Genomic DNA, 20068 nt, shown 5'->3' with positions numbered 1-20068 from the left:
GTCAGGGTAGCGCTCCCCTTCATTCGAACAATACAGAAAAACAATGCCGCTATCTGGCAGTCCCCCTCCTCCGTCCCGCCTACAGCGCGCGGAGTCGAGAGAAAGTACTCGGTCCCCCCGAGGGGCTACGAATACCTGTATGTTCACCCGGCTCCGGACTCTCTAGTTGTCCAATCTGTCAATGACCGGGAGCGACACGGCCAGCCCGCTGCAGCGCCAAAGGCGAAGGAGTCCAAGCGCATGGACCTGTTAGGCCGCAAAATTTACTCAGCGGGCGGCCTCCAACTTCGTATCGCCAACCAAATGGCTTTGCTCTCCAGATATACATTCAACATCTTGGGCTGCCTAGCCAAATTTGCAGAGCTTACCCCGCAGGATTCCCGCCGGGAGTTCTCGGCACTGCTGGAGGAAGGAAAGCTGGCTTCCCGTACCTTAATTAAGGCAGCGGTAGACGCAGCGGACTCGGGGGCCAGGACCATAGCGTCAGGGGTAACCATGCGACGCATTGCATGGCTCCAGTCCTCTACTCTGCCGCCGGAGGTCCAGTACACGCTCCAGGACCTTCCTTTCGAGACGCAGGGTCTATTTTCAGAAAAGACTGATACCCGCATTCAAACCCTGAAGGACGGCAGAGTGGCGATCCGCACATTAGGGATGCACACGCCGGCCACCCAAAGGCGTCCTTTCCGACAGCAACCTTATCGCCCCTTCCAATACAACAGACCTCGCCCGCCTAACAATCGGCGCTCGGCCCCCTTCCGCCGCAGACCATCGGGCGGGCGGCGGAACCAAAGCCAGGGATCGTCCAAGGCCCCTCAGGGCCCAAAGTCGGCCTTTGACGGGGCGCCGAGGGCCGCTCACCTCTCTCCAATCAGGATCCACCCCTTCTGTTTTCCGATCGCCTTTCCCGCTTCCTTCAGGCGTGGTCATCTGTAACATCAGACAGCTGGGTCCTCAGCACGGTCCAGTACGGCTACCGCCTACAGTTCGTTTCGCCCCCTCCCTCCCACCCACCCTCCCTGTCCCTCCTCAGGGACCCCTCTCACGAGCAAGTCCTCTTGCAGGAGGTCCAGTCTCTGTTGAGCGTGGGTGCCATCGAGGAGGTGCCTCCCAGCAGGCGAGGCAGGGGATTCTATTCCAGATACTTCCTCATCCCCAAGGTGAAAGGAGGCCTTCGTCCCATCTTAGACCTCCGGGAGCTCAACAGATACCTGTGCAAGCTCAAGTTTCGGATGGTGACCTTGGGGTCCATTATCCCTTCCCTGGATCCTGGAGACTGGTTTGCTGCCCTCGACATGAGGGATGCCTACTTTCATGTGGCAATCTACCCCCCCCACAGAAGCTTCCTGCGCTTCCTGGTCAACGGAGCTCATTACCAGTTCGCAGTGCTCCCCTTCGGCCTCTCCACCGCGCCGAGGGTATTCACCAAGTGCATGGCGGTCGTCGCCGCAGCCCTCCGCCGTCGTCGCATCCACGTCTACCCATATCTCGACGACTGGCTGATTCGGGGCCGCTCCCAAGCACTGGTGGCGAATCAAGTAACCGAGATTCTACATCTGTTCCGGTCTCTCGGCCTCCTTGTCAACACCGAGAAGTCCCTCCTAGTTCCAGCGCAAAGAGTGGAGTTCATAGGAGCGGTCCTAGACTCCAATCTGGCCAGAGCGTGCCTACCTCGCACTCGGCACGAGACGTTGGCCTCCCTCATTCGGGCACTGCAGGCTTTTCCGACAACAACGGTGCGATCCTGCCTCCGCCTCCTCGGTCACATGGCAGCGTCCACATTCGTGACTGCGCACGCCAGGCTCCGACTTCGCCCGTTCCAAATGTGGCTGGCGTCGGTGTACCGCCCTCATCGCGATCCCCTAGACATGGTAGTGACGGTGGCAGAGCCCGCTCTCCAGAGTCTCACCTGGTGGCTGGACCCAGAAACGGTCTGCGAGGGAGTTCCGTTCCGCCCGCCTCGCCCATCAATCACCCTGACGACGGACGCCTCGGCGCTCGGCTGGGGGGCTCACGTAGGAGACCAACACACCCAGGGTCTCTGGTCACCCCAGGAGCTCTCCCTCCATATCAACGTCCGAGAGCTGAGAGCGATCCGCTTAGCTTGTCTCGCCTTTCGGGCTCACCTGCAGAACCGCTGTGTAGCGGTCTACACGGACAACACCACAGCCATGTTTTATGTCAACAGGCAGGGCGGAGCGCGGTCCTCTCCACTTTGCAACGAGGCGTTGCTCCTCTGGGATTTCTGTGTAGCCCATTCGATTCGCCTCGAAGCGTTTTTTCTGCCGGGAGCGCAGAACACGTTGGCCGACCGCCTCAGCAGGTCCTTCGCCTCTCACGAGTGGTCCCTTCGCCCAGATGTGGCTTATTCCATCTTCCAGAGGTGGGGCTTTCCCCAGATAGACCTCTTTGCTTCCCGGACCAACCGCAAATGCCACAGGTTCTGCTCCTTCCAAGGCCAAGCTCCAGGATCCCTCTCAGATGCGTTTCTCCTGTCATGGACGGAGCCTGTTCTCTACGCGTTTCCTCCGTTTCCGCTCGTCCACCGAGTGTTGCTCAAGATCCGGAGAGACAGAGCCCGCATCATACTCGTCGCTCCGGCCTGGCCGAGACAGCATTGGTATACCCTGCTGCTCGAGTTGTCGGCTCGGGAACCCATTCCCCTCCCGCTGTGGCCGGACCTCATAACCCAGGACCTCGGCAGGCTTCGTCACCCGAACCTGCAATCGTTGCATCTCACAGCTTGGTTCCTGAGTGGTTGACCGACGCAGAGAGACATTGCTCCGCAGCGGTGCAGCAAGTGCTGCTCGAAAGCAGAAAACCTTCAACGCGAACTACTTACCTCGCCAAGTGGAAGCGCTTTGCTCTCTGGTGCGACCAGAGAGATATCAACCCTTTCTCGGCCCCCATCCAGACTGTCCTCGACTACCTTTGGTACCTCAAAGGTCAAGGTCTTGCCATCTCGTCCCTCAGAGTGCACCTCGCAGCGCTGTCAGCATTTCGACCAGCTATAGGAGGTCGCTCGATCTTCTCCAACCCGATGGTGTCACGATTCCTTAAGGGGTTAGACCGTCTATACCCGCAGGTGCGGCCTCCTGCTCCGACATGGGATCTTAACCTGGTCCTCGCCCAGCTCATGGGCCCACCCTTCGAGCCCCTTGCTACTTGCTCTCTCCTCCATCTTACCTGTAAGACGGCCTTCCTCGTGGCGATCACATCCGCCAGACGGGTCTCAGAGCTCCGCGCCCTGACGGCGGGCCCCCCATATACCGTCTTTCACGGGGACAAGGTGCAGCTTCGCCCACACCCGGCCTTCCTCCCCAAGGTGGTGTCGCCCTTCCATCTCAACCAGGAGATCTTCCTCCCGGTCTTCTTCCCAAAGCCGCATGCCTCACCTCGGGAACAGCAGCTGCATACCCTCGACGTCCGCCGAGCGCTCGCGTTCTACATCGACCGCACGAAGCCCTTTCGGCGTTCGTCCCAGCTGTTTGTGGCGATAGCTGACCGCATGAAAGGCGAGCCAGTCTCCTCACAGAGGATTTCTTCCTGGGTGACGTCCTGCATCAGAACGTGTTACGAGCTTGCTCGCGTTCCCCCGTGCCGACTCACTGCCCACTCCACGAGGGCACATGCCTCATCGGCCGCTTTCCTGGCTCATGTCCCCATCCAGGACATCTGTAGAGCGGCCACCTGGTCTTCAGTCCATACCTTCGCTTCCCACTACGCGTTGGTGCAGCAGTCTAGAGACGACGCAGCCTTCGGCTCTGCGGTATTACACTCCGCCACGTCTCATTCCGACCCCACCGCCTAGGTAAGGCTTGGGAATCACCTACATGGAATGGATAGGAGCAATCACTCGAAGAAGAAAAGACGGTTACTCACCTGTAGTAACTGGTGTTCTTCGAGATGTGTTGCTCCTATCCATTCCAAACCCGCCCTCCTTCCCCACTGTCGGAATAGCCGGCAAGAAGGAACTGAGGAGCGGACGGGCCGGCTGGGGTATATATACGCCGCCATGGCGGCGCCACTCCAGGGGGCGCCAGCCGGCCCGCCGGAGTTGCTAGGCTAAAAATGTTCCGAAGAGCCGTGCACGCGCGGCGCGCACACCTACATGGAATGGATAGGAGCAACACATCTCGAAGAACACCAGTTACTACAGGTGAGTAACCGTCTTTTCCCAGCTGTTGTGTAGACACTCTTCCAGGGATCGATAATCTCTCTGATCATTCCTATTTGTAAAATGGGTGATTCTGTTTTTAGGGTCCGCAACTTGACATTTAAGTCATGATTGCCAAATGTAATGAGAGCCAGTTGAAATAAATGATGGTTGTAGGTACTTAGCACCTGTGAATATTATATCTTTGGGGGTCTATGGTTGTGTATCTAAAAGCTAAGACTTGAAAATTTGGCTCAGAATAAGTTGCCTAAAACCACACAGCAAGCTAGCAGCAGAGCCAGAATTAGAAATCATCAATTTCTTGCTCTTAGTCTTGTGCTCTAATCACTAGGTAAATCTGCCTCTGAGTTCTCTACCTTTGTACTTGGTTCACTTTCCTGTATACTGAATACTTCCTCTCAAAGCCATTCATATTTCATTGCTACTTCTAAGCCCCTTCTTTCTTTATCTCCTGACATTCCTGCTCCAACAGCTCCATTTAGGAAGCAAAACTTGTTAATTTTTAAAGCCTTTAATATGCTATCATTTCTTATTTCACTGTAAGATTTCTTAGTGGAAGATAAACTGTTTCTGCTGGGATTTAATCTAATATTTTACTTAATTAATTACCTTATTCACATCATCACTTTGCCAGATATATCAAAAATAATTAGTGATAGCGAAGAGCCGATGGAGAAACATACATTTGTCTTCTATATTATTAATAGAGTTTAATATTTTTTATCTACTTGTAGATTTCACTTCTCAGAGGATTATTTGTTCCCTTCTAGCACCTCAGACTTGTTACCAATCTCCTAGTCTCTAGAAATGGCAGTATTAACAAAATTCTATTGTTACAGTACTTTTAAATTGTAATTTAACAATTGGACTTTTCAGGTATTGATGATAACATCAAGCAATCTGTTCTCTCAGAACCCAATTCAACAAAACATTTAGGCACATACTTAAGTCCTGTTCTGAACCGGGGGCCTAAATGTGTGGGAAAGTTGAACCCAGCTCTCCATTATTGATAATGGCAGATATGCCTGCACAGACCCAGGTTATGCCTCTCCTGATCTGAATGTAGAGGGGCCTCCATGCATGGGCTTTCCTTCTTCCATGCAGAAGGATTTCAGATGCCCCTACAGAACTGTTCCAATTCATAGACTTTGGGTGATCCATGCATTCCAGGGTGTATACAGGGAGAAGGAATGAGGGAAACACATCCCTCCTCTATGCTCATGGAAGATAGTGTAAAATGAATTAGTACAGGCTGCATCTCCCCCACTTCTGGAAGTTGCTGTAGACAAGGGGAGTCCCTGGTAGTGTGGCTGCAATGGGAATCAGATTACAATGGAACTGGGTAAGGGCCAGAGCCACGTTGGGTTTCAGGTCCTCTGGGAATGTGGTCCTGGCCTCCAGTGGATCTCAGGGGATAGAGGGACTTTTCCTTGGGAGAGCAACACTTTCTGATTGCCCCTTCATGAGATGATGAGATTCCCATGGGAAAATATTACCCTTTGTTAGCTTTTACCCTGGAGGGGACAATCTGGGCCACAAATTCCCCCAAAACATTTAGAAGTGAATTAGATGGTGTGTTTGAGTCTAATCTTGGATGTGTTGACATGTACCACAATCTACTATGTGCAAGCTCAGGGAACTTTTCAGTACATCTGGAGGTGGGTGTCCACCTGTCTGAGATGGGAATGAATCCTTATGATTGCAAATTGTTATGAAATTCATAACTACCCCCTTTTATCATTAATATAAGTACTTAGTTCTCAGAGCTATAATAAAGTACTGCATATAGAGGAGATGGCACCTCGATAGCCCAATACATTGCGCATAGGACTGAGAATCAGGAGAGCAGGATTCTATCCTAATTTCTGTCCCTAAATCTGTGACACCTTGGTCAGGTCTGCATCATTTTGTGATGGAATACTCAAGAGTCTGAGTTAAAACTGGTTCTGTTTATTGCCAGAATCATGTAACTTTTTATTCTTCTTCTTGATTTTACGTGTGAAAATAATTGAGATTTAGGGTAAGAAAAATGTAGTTCTTAGAGTGAAATTCCAGTGGCATCACTCCAAACTTTAGCTATTCAGTGTACTATACTTCAGTGCTCAGATCGTGAATGTTCTGGCAAAGGAGAAAGGTCTACCTCTCTTTGAACTATGCATGGAGTAATTCAAACCAATTTTCAAAACAGGAAATATTAAAAAACAAAACAAAAAACCCTGAAAGTATGAATCTTTTGAAATTAGCACTCTTCAAGAACGGTTTGTCTGTTACAGATGAATTGATAAGAAGATGCCTCATCTCAGACAGTAGGAACTAAATGTTATTTTTTTTAAAACCATTTCTAGAAAATGTATGGATCATTTTGATAAGAGGAATAACCAATTCCTTCTTCCATGCCATGAATCTTCTGAAATCTTTGTTTAAATCAGATACCTTGAGGTAGCACAAACTATTTTTAGCTTTTCCTCTTCAGAGTGGGTACATAATCAAACAGCCATATAAAGATATGCAGTACATTCAACCTCCACCCCCCACACATACAGTACATTCTCCTATGGCAAAGTGATAAATGTAGAAATGCTTGATTTATCTCCCCATAAAATTATAGTGACAAACCTTACTTTAATATTGGGAAAGTCATGGTATGTGGGGCTGAGAGTAGGTTATGATATATCATAGGGTACCCTGCAGTCCTGATCAAATTCTGAAGTTTACAGCCATACATCCTCAGGTTTTAATCTTCTCATAGTTGATAAATAAATCTAGACTGAGTGTAATAGCATGGTTTACCTCTTCCCAGAATCAGGTTACAGCCATGCCACAGTTTTTTTGGGCTTAGGTTATTTGGTCTTCTGGCCAAATGAAATGTTCCCCTTCCAAGTTAAAGAAAAGTCCAGATATGATAAGGAATCCATGTCCTTCACCCCTTGATACAGGACAAATGTTTCCTTGACCCTGTCTAGGCTGAATTGTTCGATAGGTCTTTCTCTAGGGTCCACACTAGTCTTTTCCATTGTTGCAGAAGGGTAAAGGGGGGTGGGGGAGCTTCCTCCTGCCCTTTCTGGAAGTTGCAGGCTGGGGCCTGTAAACAAGGATAGGCGGAAACACCAGGCCTCAAGCCCACACCACAAACATATTGCCTCAGGCCTTTCCCTTCATATTGCCTTTAGGCCTCCTCCTGGGCTATCTCCCAGGCTTCTTTGCTGGGCTCCCAGGCCCCACAACAGCTGCTGCTCTTTCAAATCTCTCTTGTTTCCTGGAGACCAACCCCATCAACTGCTGCTCATCCAAAGGTCTCTCCTTGTTCTGAGAAACAGGCAGCTCTTTTATACTCCTTCCTGGGTGGCCTTCCCATGGTAGCATGTGTGTCATTAAATTTAGTCAGTGCTAATAACTTATTTCTTAGGGAAAGCACCAGGGGACTTAAGGCCCTGACCACTGTCTGGCACTACTTTTTTTTTCCCCCCTCTATCTCATCCAAAAGTAGACACCTCCAGAAACAGTGCTGGATGCAAATCCAAACATTGCAGTTAGCCCCTAAGTCTTCAATGGGATGTGCCAAAACCTTGGTACCAAACATCTCTGAACTTTGGAAAAGCTCAGATCTCAACTGAACTTTACCGCGTTGACCCATCTCTGCCAAAAAAAAAAAAGTAGTTAGATATTTACTGATGCCTAGTTCCTTTTAGATTGCCCTTGTGTCACGCTTGTGAGCATACACTCCCATTGTGGCTATGCAATGAGAATGTTTGGGAAGTGTTATGATAGAACTGGCAAGGAGTGTGTGTGTGTGTGTGTGAGAGAGAGAGAGAGAGAGAGATGGAAAATGTCAATTTGTCGAAGTTAAAACTTTTTGTGGGATCCCATCAGTATCGCGTGCAATCGAGACCAGTGAGGGGTTGGTGTCACTGAATGTCCTGTAACCCTCGGTGCATTAAATTGCTCTGCTGCTGTAGGGCCCTTGTCTGGATGCTGCTAGTCAGGGCACAAGTATGTATTGAGTGTCTGTGTGATAAGTGGCCCTGGACCAGCAACTATGATTCCAGCAGTTTCCTTGTTACACCCTAGCCACACTCTGGTCTCCACCAGATTTTTGGTTACATCTGGCAGGATGACCCCAATGCCCCTCAGTTCTGAATTTTCCCCAAACCATGTGCTCTGCAACCGCCAGCCCTTTCCTTTAAGAGGAATAATAAAGTTGGTTTGTTCTTCTAAAGAAACAAAACACACACGTTATCATGATAAACTGGAGTTAACAATCACTTCAATTCAAACACAGCACTGGCTTGGTTTAAATAAAAAGTAAAACAAGTTTAATAGCTAAAGGAGATAGGATTTTAAGTGAGTTCAGCCATAAAGAATGGTTACAAACAAAAGTGAAAAACACATTTTATAGACAAAAACTTAGCAAACTAGTCTTGATTCAAGGTAAAATTCATATCATGCTACCTTCCAGCAAGATGTCTGACCACCCAGCTGGTCAGGATTGTCCATCAAGCCCAAAGTGTTGTTTTAGGTGAAAGACAACCTGGAGTTCTTTGCCCCTCCCTTTCATAGTCCAGTGCATCTTTGAAATGAATTCTGAAGCCCCTCCCCAATCAAGCTGTGAGGAAAGCGACATGGAGTCTGGTGGTGAAGGAAGTTCCATGCTGGTTTCTTCCCCTCTGGTGTTGACTAAAATGCAAATTGATCTCTTACAGTCCTCTGTAATGCAAATGATGGCCACTTGCCATGTCAGCTTGTCCTTTGTATGGACGAAACCTGTTCACCCAGTCACCCAACTTGTCTGGTAAACACATTATAGTTCCACATTTCCTTCATATTTGTGTGGTCGCTTGGCAATTACTCTACACACACCATGCAAGAATACGTGGTGCTAGTTTTCCAATGATACCTTACATGATACATATCAGATACAGTTTATGATATCAGCAAACTGGGGTGCACTGAACTGGTCACTGAAACTCACTACCAGATACCAATGAATCTCTTGCACTGGGATGCTAGTTAGTGTCACCATCAAACTTCACCAGGCAGGATTTCTCAGGTGTAGGATGGAATTGAGAGAGTGAGAGAGACCCCAGACTAGCCAATAGCTGCAGTGGTGGAGCATTCAACTGGGATGTGGGAGGCACAGGTTCAAGTGCCGGCTTTGGAGCAGAGACTTCAAGCCAGGTCTCCCACATTGATTCAGTCTCTCTCTTTTCATGAAAAATGTTATAACATTTCGGTTTCCTCTCAATGTGAAATGAGAAATATTTTGAAACCTCAAAAATGTTTGGAAGGTGGGAAAATTGTTTCCTGCCCAGATCAAATCAAGATAATGCATCAGTATATAGTCCTACTGAATGGGGACATGTCCTTTAAACCTCTGCAGTGAGAGAACTTAATGATCTGCTGGGTTTCCAGAAAGCAGTGAAATAATGACTAATGTTAATAAATATATCTATAAACATACCCTCTGTGGAATGTGGAGCTTCCTGAATGACTCATTGAGCAATGAGGCAGCAATCTGAGACACTGTAATGTGATGCAGAGAAAGTCATACATTTGCTTTTCATGACCAGATGATTCATTCATTCATTCATTAAAAATTAAGCACATGTGGGAGCATATGGAACAATTCAAGTTCCAAACACTGGTGGACACTTTTTTCTTTTTATGGTTTCTTAAGCCCTGTTCAGGCAGAATAGGGTAAAATAACTCCAATAAGCTTATCACTATTTCACAGTACTTTAGCTTATCGTTAATGCACAGTTATTACAGTCACGTAAATATCTCAAGACCAAAGTGTAGAATTTCAGGACCGTGGTGGTATCTCCATCCAAGTAGGATAGCACTTCTCAGGATTAGCTTTTACGTAATCTTACTATATTTACAAGGCAAATTGAAGTTCTATAATATTTATCTCCTTTTCTTGTAAAGTTAGCAGACTTTTTTTATTTTGGTGCAATTAAGATTTTTACCTTTTTCCTTAATGCAATCCTGCTTCTTGGCAGAAAACCAGTAGAGATTTCAGTCTTTGCTCCAGCACAGCAAAGCAGCCTTAATGGCACTTGTGCATTTTTCTGTGGTGCTCTATCTTGGAATTATAGTATGCCACAGCAGGGCTGAGATGAGTAGTAGGAGTTGAAGGAGGAACCATAGACTCTCTCATGATGGGTCAATAGACCAAATGAAGGTAACTCCGCTGTCCCTGCAGTTCTGACCACTGAGCTCCAAGTGCTCTATTTCATTCCTGCTTGTTTGCAAATTGCACTGGCTTGCATGTAGGGCAGATTTTGATCTAATGATTTCAAGTTACTACCAAGTTAGGTTGTGTTTAAACAGGTAACCTTTCCTAGTGGTTTGAAAGCTCTGGAGCCTATTACCAATCCACTGAGCCACCCCAATCTCCTTTATTCACATAACCTAATAATAATTCACATGTTGTTTTCATACTGCCAAATCAGGTGGATAGAAATTGTAATGCCAAATCAGCAACAGGCATGTGATTTTGACTTTTTTTTTAATTGCAGGTATTTATGAGCCGCCATTTCTTGTACTACTGCAGTGAACCTACCCTGGATGTGAAGATTGCCTTTTGTCAGGTGTGTGTTCCTTACAGGTAAAACAAGGTACAGTATATACTTGTACTTCCACATTTGCCATCCATATAATATAGAAACTGTAGAATTACAATAAAGGCCCAGTTCAGGCTACTGAATTGTGAGAATTAACCAGTGGAAAAACACAATAGAAAAGCTAGATAATGCATCACCGAGTTTACTTTTTCACTTATTTTGACGATCATAGTTTGGTTTTAATAATTTATGACTGTGCTTTATAATGGCTAGTGAATCTGCTGGAGTAATTTTTATACAAATAACAGTCTTGGGCCTTTTTACACACAATGTGGAATTGAAATAATAAAACTTGGTTTTAATCCACACCAATTTAAATTGAATCAAAACAGGACACTCTTAATCTCTGAAGAGTAATCTCTTGAAAGTGTCCACATACAGACAAGCACAGAAATATCCAAAAGGATGAATGAAAATACATTTTTCTTATTTCCCTTTCTGACCTTTATATAGGTAAACCCTTTGTACTGTAACACCTCACTATAGAACTGTTCTCTAACCTCACTGTATAACCCTCTGCTTTTACATCTTTGCTAAGAGATGAGGAAGAGTGGCCAAATTTGTGCATGGAGTATAAAGTGTAGGGTTTAATGAAATGTGTGTGATTGAGGTTCCGCTGTATTGAAGCAGTAGTGTAGCCAATTTTGTACTTTTTAAATTGATTTTGAAATTGTTCAGTCATGATGCTTTAAACTCTACAGAGCTGAAACTAAATTCAATAAATTAAGTGCAGAAGGAAAGAGGATTAAGTTGTTCAATTCTTGGTCCTGTTAGTTAGATTTGGGAAGTTTAGTATTCATACGTGTTCAGCAGCCACAAATCTTGGAGACATTTTCATTATCAAGGTGAACATGTTTTTTTTTCTTTCTTCCTATTCACTTTTCCTGTAGCATGACTAGTGCTTGAGCACCATCTCTTCATTCATTTTTATGGTCTGATGGAGCACCAGTAATCTGGGTGATCACAAGAATAACATATGTTTCTTGATTGGTGAGAATAGTGTTGCATCCTTAGAAAGAGCATTAAAAGTATTACATTTAATACTTAAGCAGCAAATGATTACACTGGGTCCAAGTAACTGAAAATCAAGTAAAAAAAAAAGTAATATTTGTTCTATGTCAGCATTTAATACAAAGCAGCAAAAAGGTTTTTTTCCTCCACAAATATCTTTTCCCATTCTCTGCACTTCACATGGCATTCAGGTTCAGGGTGGATCTGGACAGTATAATTTCATTTTTCAATCTGACAGTCTGCTTCACACATTTTCTTTTCCCCCATCCTCCTCTGCCGGAGGCATTTTCTCTTTGTTCCTCATCTACATATAGATCTTATTTGCTCAAATTCCCCTTGTACTATAACCATCTTTGGTAGTTAGCAACATCTCATAATTCATCCAGACTCACTTTTTTTGTCACCATCATAGATAGTTACTTTTACTTTTCATCCATAACTCCCTAACAGAGCTGGAGATGCTCTTTCTATCAAAACATTTGTACTGAAGCAAAATGACTTCTCTTTGTACCTATATTTTCTGCCCCAAAAAATCCCATTTTCAATTCATTTTTTATGTTTGTAGTTGCCTAAAAAAGTGGTTTTAGGTTTTTGACCAAAAAAAATAAATCTAAGAAATATTTTCCAAAAAATATCATTTTTGTAAAATTTTTCATAAGGGGGAAAAATCATTTTCTGACTCTCTCTACTTTTTAACTCTGTCTTCTCCCTGTCACCAAGACCCCATAGTAAAATTGTACTGGAATCTTTACATATTATTCTCCTCATCCACTAGGAAGTAGGCTGTATGCAATTATAATGCATCAATATACAAGAGGCATCTGACCACCTACACTGTGATCCTCCAGTCTAAGATGAAATGACATCTCAAATGGTGTGTGCCTCTTCCCTATCACGCCTGATTTAGATTAGAGCAGGGGAAAGGTGTTCTTCAGCCCTTTTCTTCTTTAATATTCAGAACTCCTTTTATTAGGCCAGTGATGCATGTCAATTAATGGTTTTTCTTGCTGGATGTAGGGTTTTGGAACTTGCTGCATTGAGACTACCAAAAGAAGTACCTAGAATGAAATTTTAGACTGGGATTTTGGGGAAGTTCTGAGCCCTTTCAAAATCTTAGCTTAGTTTCTTCCTCATTACTGTGACAACCTCTGTAAATTGCTTGACCAATCACTGTGTGCGCGCTCACGCTCTCTCTTTCTGAAATACTTTAAAGACTCCCTAGTTTCAATAACAATCTCATTGATGAACATTTAGAAACCAGATTATTTTGAGAATGCCCTTAAATTAGCTTGAACCATAGAAAAGGTCATGTTTGTTGATAATCTTGCAGATCTTCATTGGTTGAGCTCATCTGGTTTATTTGCAAATTGTTTCTTAATTTTGATAAATCATGCTAATGTCTTAATAGGATTGGATGAAGATATTGCTTTCAGCCTTAAACAAAGTTGTTTTCATGCAAAATGTCCTGTAATTACCCATGGTTTCCAGTGGGTCATTAATCAACATTCATAATCTATAAGAGAAGCGCTGACCTGCAGCTTAGATTCTTAGGCTACAAATCCTGCCTGTTTAATATCAAGAGTGATTTTTTTAAGGGGAAATTTTAATTAATCTGGTGCTTACCCCTTATTTATTTATAAAAGGGAGACTCCTTTGTTTGCTACCGTTTCCATGTCAAGTGCTGTAATTATAAAATAATATCTTAAAAATAGAATTTACAGGGTGATAAGTCTGTTGTGATGTGGCCTTAGGTGTTGCTTTCATTTAATGGAAGTAGACTTCTGTGGTTTCCCTTATTGTCACTTCTTCTCTCTCTTTTCCAAGATAAGATTTCTCCATTCATTCTTCTTTAATTCTCTCCTCTTCTTTCACTCTCTCACTATTTACAGCATCAAAAGCATTACAGTAGGAATTCAAATATATATATAATCTTGTCCTTCTTCCTCTTCTCTCATTTCCTCCCTTTTTCTTTCTTCTCTTGCCCTGCCTGCTGCTCCTGCTCCCTCCCGGTGTGTCTCTCCTTCTTCTTTTCTTGTGCCTTGACTGCCTCCTGTGCTTGCTTGCCTGCTTCTTCTTCTTGTTTACAACTCTCTTCTCTTCTTTTCTTCTTCCCTTTATCTCTCTCTCTCTTCTTCAAAGAATCTTTCTCCCTCTCTCTCTCTCTACTCTTCTCCCTCCTCCTCCTCCTCCCACTATGATGACCTGTTGTATGTCTGTGTGTCTTGGCTTTGGCTGTCTGTTGTCTGTGTGTTGCTTTTCTTTCTGTTGTGTGTGGTCTATATAATTGTATTTTATAAGTGTGGGGGTGTGTCATGTTTGTATTGTATGTGTTCTGGTAGTGTAAAGAAATCATCTCTTTCAGCTCTTTTCTCCCTTTTTCTTCCAAACATTTGTTGTTTGTGTTTTTGATTTTTTTTTCAAACTATATTGAGATCAAGGAGAGTTTTGCCTGAGTTTTGTTTTGCAAAGAGTTTCAAAGGAGAGCAAATAATATTCAATAATAAAATATGAAATGCAGTAAAGACCAAATTAAATTCCAAATTTATGTATCCATTGCAGTCTTACACAGTGATTATTAGAGCTTTAAAGAAATGAAAGAGATTCTGATTCTGGGTTAGAACTAGTCAACATAATCCAGACTCACTTCCAGAAATCACTGTTTTCACAGATTTTTTTTTTAGATTTCTTTTAAAATTTTTTTTTTTTTTTTTAGGTTTTTGCCTGCCAGTGAGCCTTGAATATAGTTGACACCTGACTGTAAAGTAAGAGAGATATAAATAATCTTTAAGGTATATGTTGCATACACAGAATACATGCTGTGATATAATGGTTAGTTGGCATCTCTGTGGTTTGGACAGTCAGAATTTGTATTTCAGAATAACCAGTGGTTTAAGTAAACACATGTTAATCTTAGAATTCCTGTATTGTTCCTTGCAGAATTACAGCTCATGTGGCTTTTTGTGTCTGATTCAATATTTAGTTAAGATTTACATCCAATCTGACCTGCACGCAAACTACTTTTTAATCACTTTTGCTTGTGCTATATCCTTCTGAGCATAGTCTCGCAGCTTTTTAGGGGAAATGAGGAGATTCATGATCTCACGCTGCTGTAGCATTTCCAGTCATCGCCTCCAATGTTAGCACAAATTGTACTTTGAACCCGTATGTAGAACAGAACAAGTCCTTGCAAGGTTTTGAGTACTTGCTTGCCTGTAGTGCCCACTGTTTCTAGGAGTCTGATAAGGATAAAAACTCAACTATCCTACACATACAGTTCTCCGTTAAAATATGAAAGCAGCTGAGACCATCAGAGGGGATGAAAAGATGTGAGGGTTCTGAAATGCAGTGAAATAGCCAAATGCTAGGCATTGCTGGCATTAAAGAAAGGGCCAAAAGAATATAGAATAAAACAGCATATAGGAATGTGTTTGTTAGTGAACGTGAAAAGATTGAAGTCTCTTTAGACATAAATCAGGAAGAACTGGCCTGGGGACCATTTGGAAAAGGATGATGATGAAAGAGACTGTGCGCAAGGAAAGAGATCCAAGGACAGGGAAATAAAAGTGAAATGACTGGACATCATAAAGAAGCAGTTGAGCCCCATGGCTGTGTAGGGGAAGCATTCTGTCAAAATCCTAAATGATGGTGTGACATTCCCCTGGACATTCCCTGCTAGGTCACTCCAATCTTTGACTCTGGGAGCCAGCCTTACCTTGCTCTGCTATGAGAACCCCTACTCCTGGGATGTTCAGGACTAGTTCGCGACTAGTTAGGGAAGTGGACTGGGCTAACATATTTAGGGATCTAAGCAGCATGGGCCTGGGGGGTTACTTCAGGTTTGTTGTTGTTGTCAGGTTTGTCAGAGGCATGGAGGGAGAAGGGCTCATAGCATAGAGTTTTTTTTTTTGGAGGGATGAGCAAGCAAGAGGTCTTCATTAGAGAAAAAAAAAAAAAAAAGAAAGGAGGAGAGAAAAGAGGAGAGGCAAGCAGGGCCTGCTACCTATTGAGGTGAGAGGTGTGGGGAAGCTGGCAGAGAAGGAAGGAGATGGAGATGGGATAGATTAAACTAAGGATTAAAAAACCAATAGCAATTTTTTTTTTAAGCAAAAAGAAAAAAAAAAGAAAGAAAGAAAAAGTAAAAAAAAAACTTTAAACGGAGAGAGTGGAATGGAGATTCTGGATAATGACATAATATGACATGCTCTGCCTATATGAGGCTATGCTGAGCTAAATGAGAAGAGGGAGGGGATAGAAGGAAGGAAGGAAATGGGAATGAAGATATGAATGGAGTATAAATCTGAGGTGAACAGTAAAACAGAACACAAAAACGGAAGTAATCCGGGGATCGATAATCTTAATCCTAGAATATTAAGGAATTGGATTAGATATTGCGATAATGCTTAATAACCTATTAATAATAAATCAAAAAATTGAAATTTGAGGACTGACCTTGTAGTTCCTATATTCCTAGTGACAAGAAAAAGGGGAAAAAAAAAGAAGGAACTATAGTCTAAGTGAGTAGTCTAACAAAAGTAAAAAAAAAAGTCAAAAAAAAAAAAAAGAAGAGAAGGGAGATGAATTATAACAAGGATTGATGGGGGAGATTATGGATTTTACAAGGTAGATTCCAACCATAAATTCTTTTGAACTCTTTGAGAAAGAACAGATTTTTTTTTAAGGGAAAGAAATAGACAGATTTTTATACAATCTAATTTAATTGGATTTTAGGAAGAGAATTACATAAAATTTAAAAGAAAAAAAAAGAAATTAAATGTGAAAAGGGAGATAAAGAGGGAAGGAAGGAGGGGAGGAGAGGGAGGAGGTGAACTGGGAGGGGGGTTTGAGGGGGGTGGGGAGGTTTTGGAGTTGGAGTGGGTTGGGTCCAGGGTTTTGTTTATATTTATTATATATTTTTGATTTGGGAATTCAAGAGATTTGGTGGAAAGTTTGGGATGACAGAGGTTGAGTTGGTATTGCCAATTCGGGATGAGGAGTTATTCTCCAGGATGATTTAGATGAGTATGTAAGATGATGAAAAAGAGGATGTAGATGATAGTGTAAAAGTGAAATTTAAGGGATGTCTAGAAAGAACTAGTGTTATAAGCTTGGGGGAGGGACAGTTGGAGGAGGAGGAGGAGGGAGTAGGAGGAGGTTGAGAGGAGGAGGGAGAGGAGGAGATGTGAGATGAATGATGATGCGCAATAAAATGTTGTGTGCGGTCTTGGGTGGGCTTAGTGGGGTTAAAGTAGGGTAAGGAGGGTGGGCGAGGGAGGGAGGATATTTTTATATAGGTAGACATTTTTGAGAGTATTGTGTTTTGAGGTTTGGTGTTTTGTTTTTCATTTTGAAGAAAGAAAATAGAAAAGGATCAAAGAAGAAAAGAAAGGAAGGCCTGAAGAATGAAGAGAAGGCCTGGAAAGTTTCAAGGGAGAAAGGAGAGATAAGAGGGATAGATTTGAGAAGAGAGGAAAAAAGGATAAGAGTAAATATGGATAAATAGAAGGAAATATAAGAGAGGATAATATATGGGGGAAGGACATCAGTGGATCAGTGCTAAGATTGTCAGTCAGACAATTGTCAGTAAATTGTCAATCAGGACAGGGAAGGAAATTGAGGGAGAGGGTTTCAAAGGAAACGGGAAGCAATTGAGGGGGAAGTGGGGAGAAGGATACTAAAGAGGGAGAAAGGGGCTTTAAGATATGATGGAGGATGATATGATGGGAGGATATGGAAGGAGGTAAATGATAGGAAATAATAAAGGTATAATGGGTCAATGGTATAAATAGTACAAAATACAATGGGTCTTTAGTAGGGAGTTTTCTTGTGTCATGGGGTTTGTTCCAGAGCAGCTCAGGGTTTGGTTGGTTCAGCTGGGAGGGATTCAGGAAGAAAGAAGGTTTTCCTCGTTTTTCGCCTCTGGGAAAGGGAGGTTTTTTTCGGGCTCCTCCAGGCATGGGGCAGGGAGCCATGGGGGGAGGTGGGGGGATGCAGGGGAAATGTGATCATCTGGGGGTCAGAGGATGTGATGATCTCTGATCTTATGATCTGATTGATGATATTCACGCACAGCCTCTGGCATGTAAGCTGCTCCTTGGATTGTGCAACCAAATGACACTAGCCAATATCTCTGGTCCCAGACACAACCCTAGGAACCTCCATCTTGCAGTGTCCAGTTATGCCCGCTGGACACTGCAAGCTTAGATGAGTTCATCAATTTAACAAATAAATTGATATGCACCAGACTTGTTATCCCAAGGGGAGTCTCTGATATGCTTCAAACCAAACATACTGCTTCAGGTAGAATGAACAAACCAATTTATTAACTACAAAAGGTAGATTTTAAGTTGTTATAAGTCAAAGTACAAGAAGTCAGATTTGGTCAAATGAAATAAAAGCAAAACACATTCTAAGCTGATCTTAACACTTTCAATGGCCTTACAAACTTAGATGCTTCTCATGACAGGCTGGCTGGTTGCCCTTCAGCCAGGCTCTCCCCTGTGATCAAGCTCCAATTGCTTGGTGGTGATGTCTGGAGATGGAGGTGGAAGAGAGAGGAAGAGCCTGGCAAATGCCTCTCCCTTTTATCATGTTCTTTCTTCTGTCTTGGCTTTTCCCCCCCTTCAGGGTCAGGTGAGCATAACCTCATTGTAGTCCCTGACTGACCAAAGGAAGGAGGGTGACTCACTCAAGAGTCCAACAGATCCTTTGTTGCTGCCTAGGCCAGCGTCCTTTGTTCCTGTGAGGCTGGGCTGGGTTTGTCCCATACATGCCCTGATGAGGTGTGAACTCCCCTCTGTTCCTGGAGAGTTTTGCCTGGGCTTGTTTTAAGCCATGAGGACACATTTTCAGCCTCATAACTACATACATGAAATTACAACCTATAATATTACTATAACAACAATGCTCAGTGTATCATGAGCCTTCCGAAGACACCTGACATGACAAACTTTGCATTGGATACCACACAATCCTATTATAAGGATGAATATGGGGGTGCAGGGTGTTTCCCCGAGATACAGAGTGTCACAGATGTCAATTGTGTTGTGTCATCTGCCCACACAGATGAAGAAGGGACACGATGACAAGGGTTTCAAAAAATTATCAATAGAAACAAACTCGGAAAGAAGGCGAAGAATACTTGGCCTGTCAGAGGTGGGTCTTTTGGCTTTCTTTGGGCCTTATTCATGCATGTAGCTATTACATGAATAAAATCTTTGACTTGGTAAGGTTGCTCAGGAGAGTTGGAGTTTGCAGGATCAAGCCCTTATTTCCACTTTGGCAATTTGTGAAAAAACTCTATGGATGTCATGATTGAGCCTGTTTATTTGAACACCTCTTTCCTTTTGACTTTAGGGATCAGATGGTGGGTATAAGACATTGCCTGTGTTCGAGGTAAGGGGTGAGGAGCAATTGCACACACCTGAATCCCTGGAGGGATTCTATCTGAATAAGCGGCAATTGCTCTTATGGATCTAGGGTAGTGCACTCTCGAGCAGGAGTTCTGCCACCTGCAACATATGGAATGTGTTGTTACCGAGGCTGGTCACTCTCTTCTGGATGGGGTAGAGAGATGTGGGGCTATGGCCACCATTGGAAGGACATCACTCATGCTAGGTTGACTGTGCAGGGGCTTCCATCCCATTCTCTTTCCCTCTATATGCCCCACACATCCAGGATAGGGTCAGTACCAGTCTGGCCCTCAATAAAGTAGCTATCATACTGGTCTTGATTCAAAACTCATAGAAGTCAATGGGAGTTATTCCACTGACTTCAGTGAGCTTTGGATCAGGCCCATATACTTTATATATATGTATATATTGTGACACATTCAGTCCAGACAGCATCCAGAGAGTGGTGGAAGGTAGGTGTAGTAGCCCTAGAATGCTAAAGTTCCTATGAGTTGAAAAGGGGTTACCTCAGATCAACTAGGGACACTTGAATCCAATTAAGGGCAACCTCTGACCTTTGAAAAACCCCTCTTCTCATGAGAGAAGGAAGGAGGGACTCTGGGGAAGGCATCCAGAGGCCAGCATAATAGGACAACACCCCAGAGAGGGGCAGGGAAAGATTTTCCATTATTGTGTTGCAATTTGTTGTTGTTGTTGTTGTTGTTTTGACTGAAGAGTACTACTTAGGCCTACCCTCAGGCCCACCTTGTAAATATTGGAAAATAAAACCTGAGTGAGGAATACAAACTCTCTGGAGTGGTACCGATTTACTCCAGGTCATTCTGTGCTCCTCCCCCTCATCGCCAGAG

At 43.9% G+C, this 20068-nt stretch overlaps 1 protein-coding gene across 7 annotated transcripts in view; it reads left to right on the top strand.

Annotated features, from left to right (window-relative positions):
• MAPK10 (mitogen-activated protein kinase 10) overlaps nucleotides 1-20068 on the top strand; it is a 388740-nt gene that overhangs the window by 257034 nt on the left and 111638 nt on the right. For 6 of the 7 annotated variants that reach the window (XM_039539665.1, XM_039539662.1, XM_039539664.1 and 3 more), the window contains one exon: nucleotides 10696-10767. In XM_039539665.1, coding sequence (XP_039395599.1) covers nucleotides 10702-10767 — 66 coding nt within the window. In that variant the 5' untranslated portion in view covers nucleotides 10696-10701. Of the gene's footprint in view, nucleotides 1-10695; nucleotides 10768-18886; nucleotides 18964-20068 lie in introns of those variants that run through there. The other variant, XM_039539666.1, reaches the window with a different exon arrangement.

Source organism: Mauremys reevesii, linkage group 5, assembly GCF_016161935.1.
Source record: "Mauremys reevesii isolate NIE-2019 linkage group 5, ASM1616193v1, whole genome shotgun sequence".
Taxonomy (NCBI): domain Eukaryota; kingdom Metazoa; phylum Chordata; order Testudines; family Geoemydidae; genus Mauremys; species Mauremys reevesii.
Note: the sequence above shows the minus strand (reverse complement) of the source record. Positions and strands in the feature narration are given on the sequence as shown.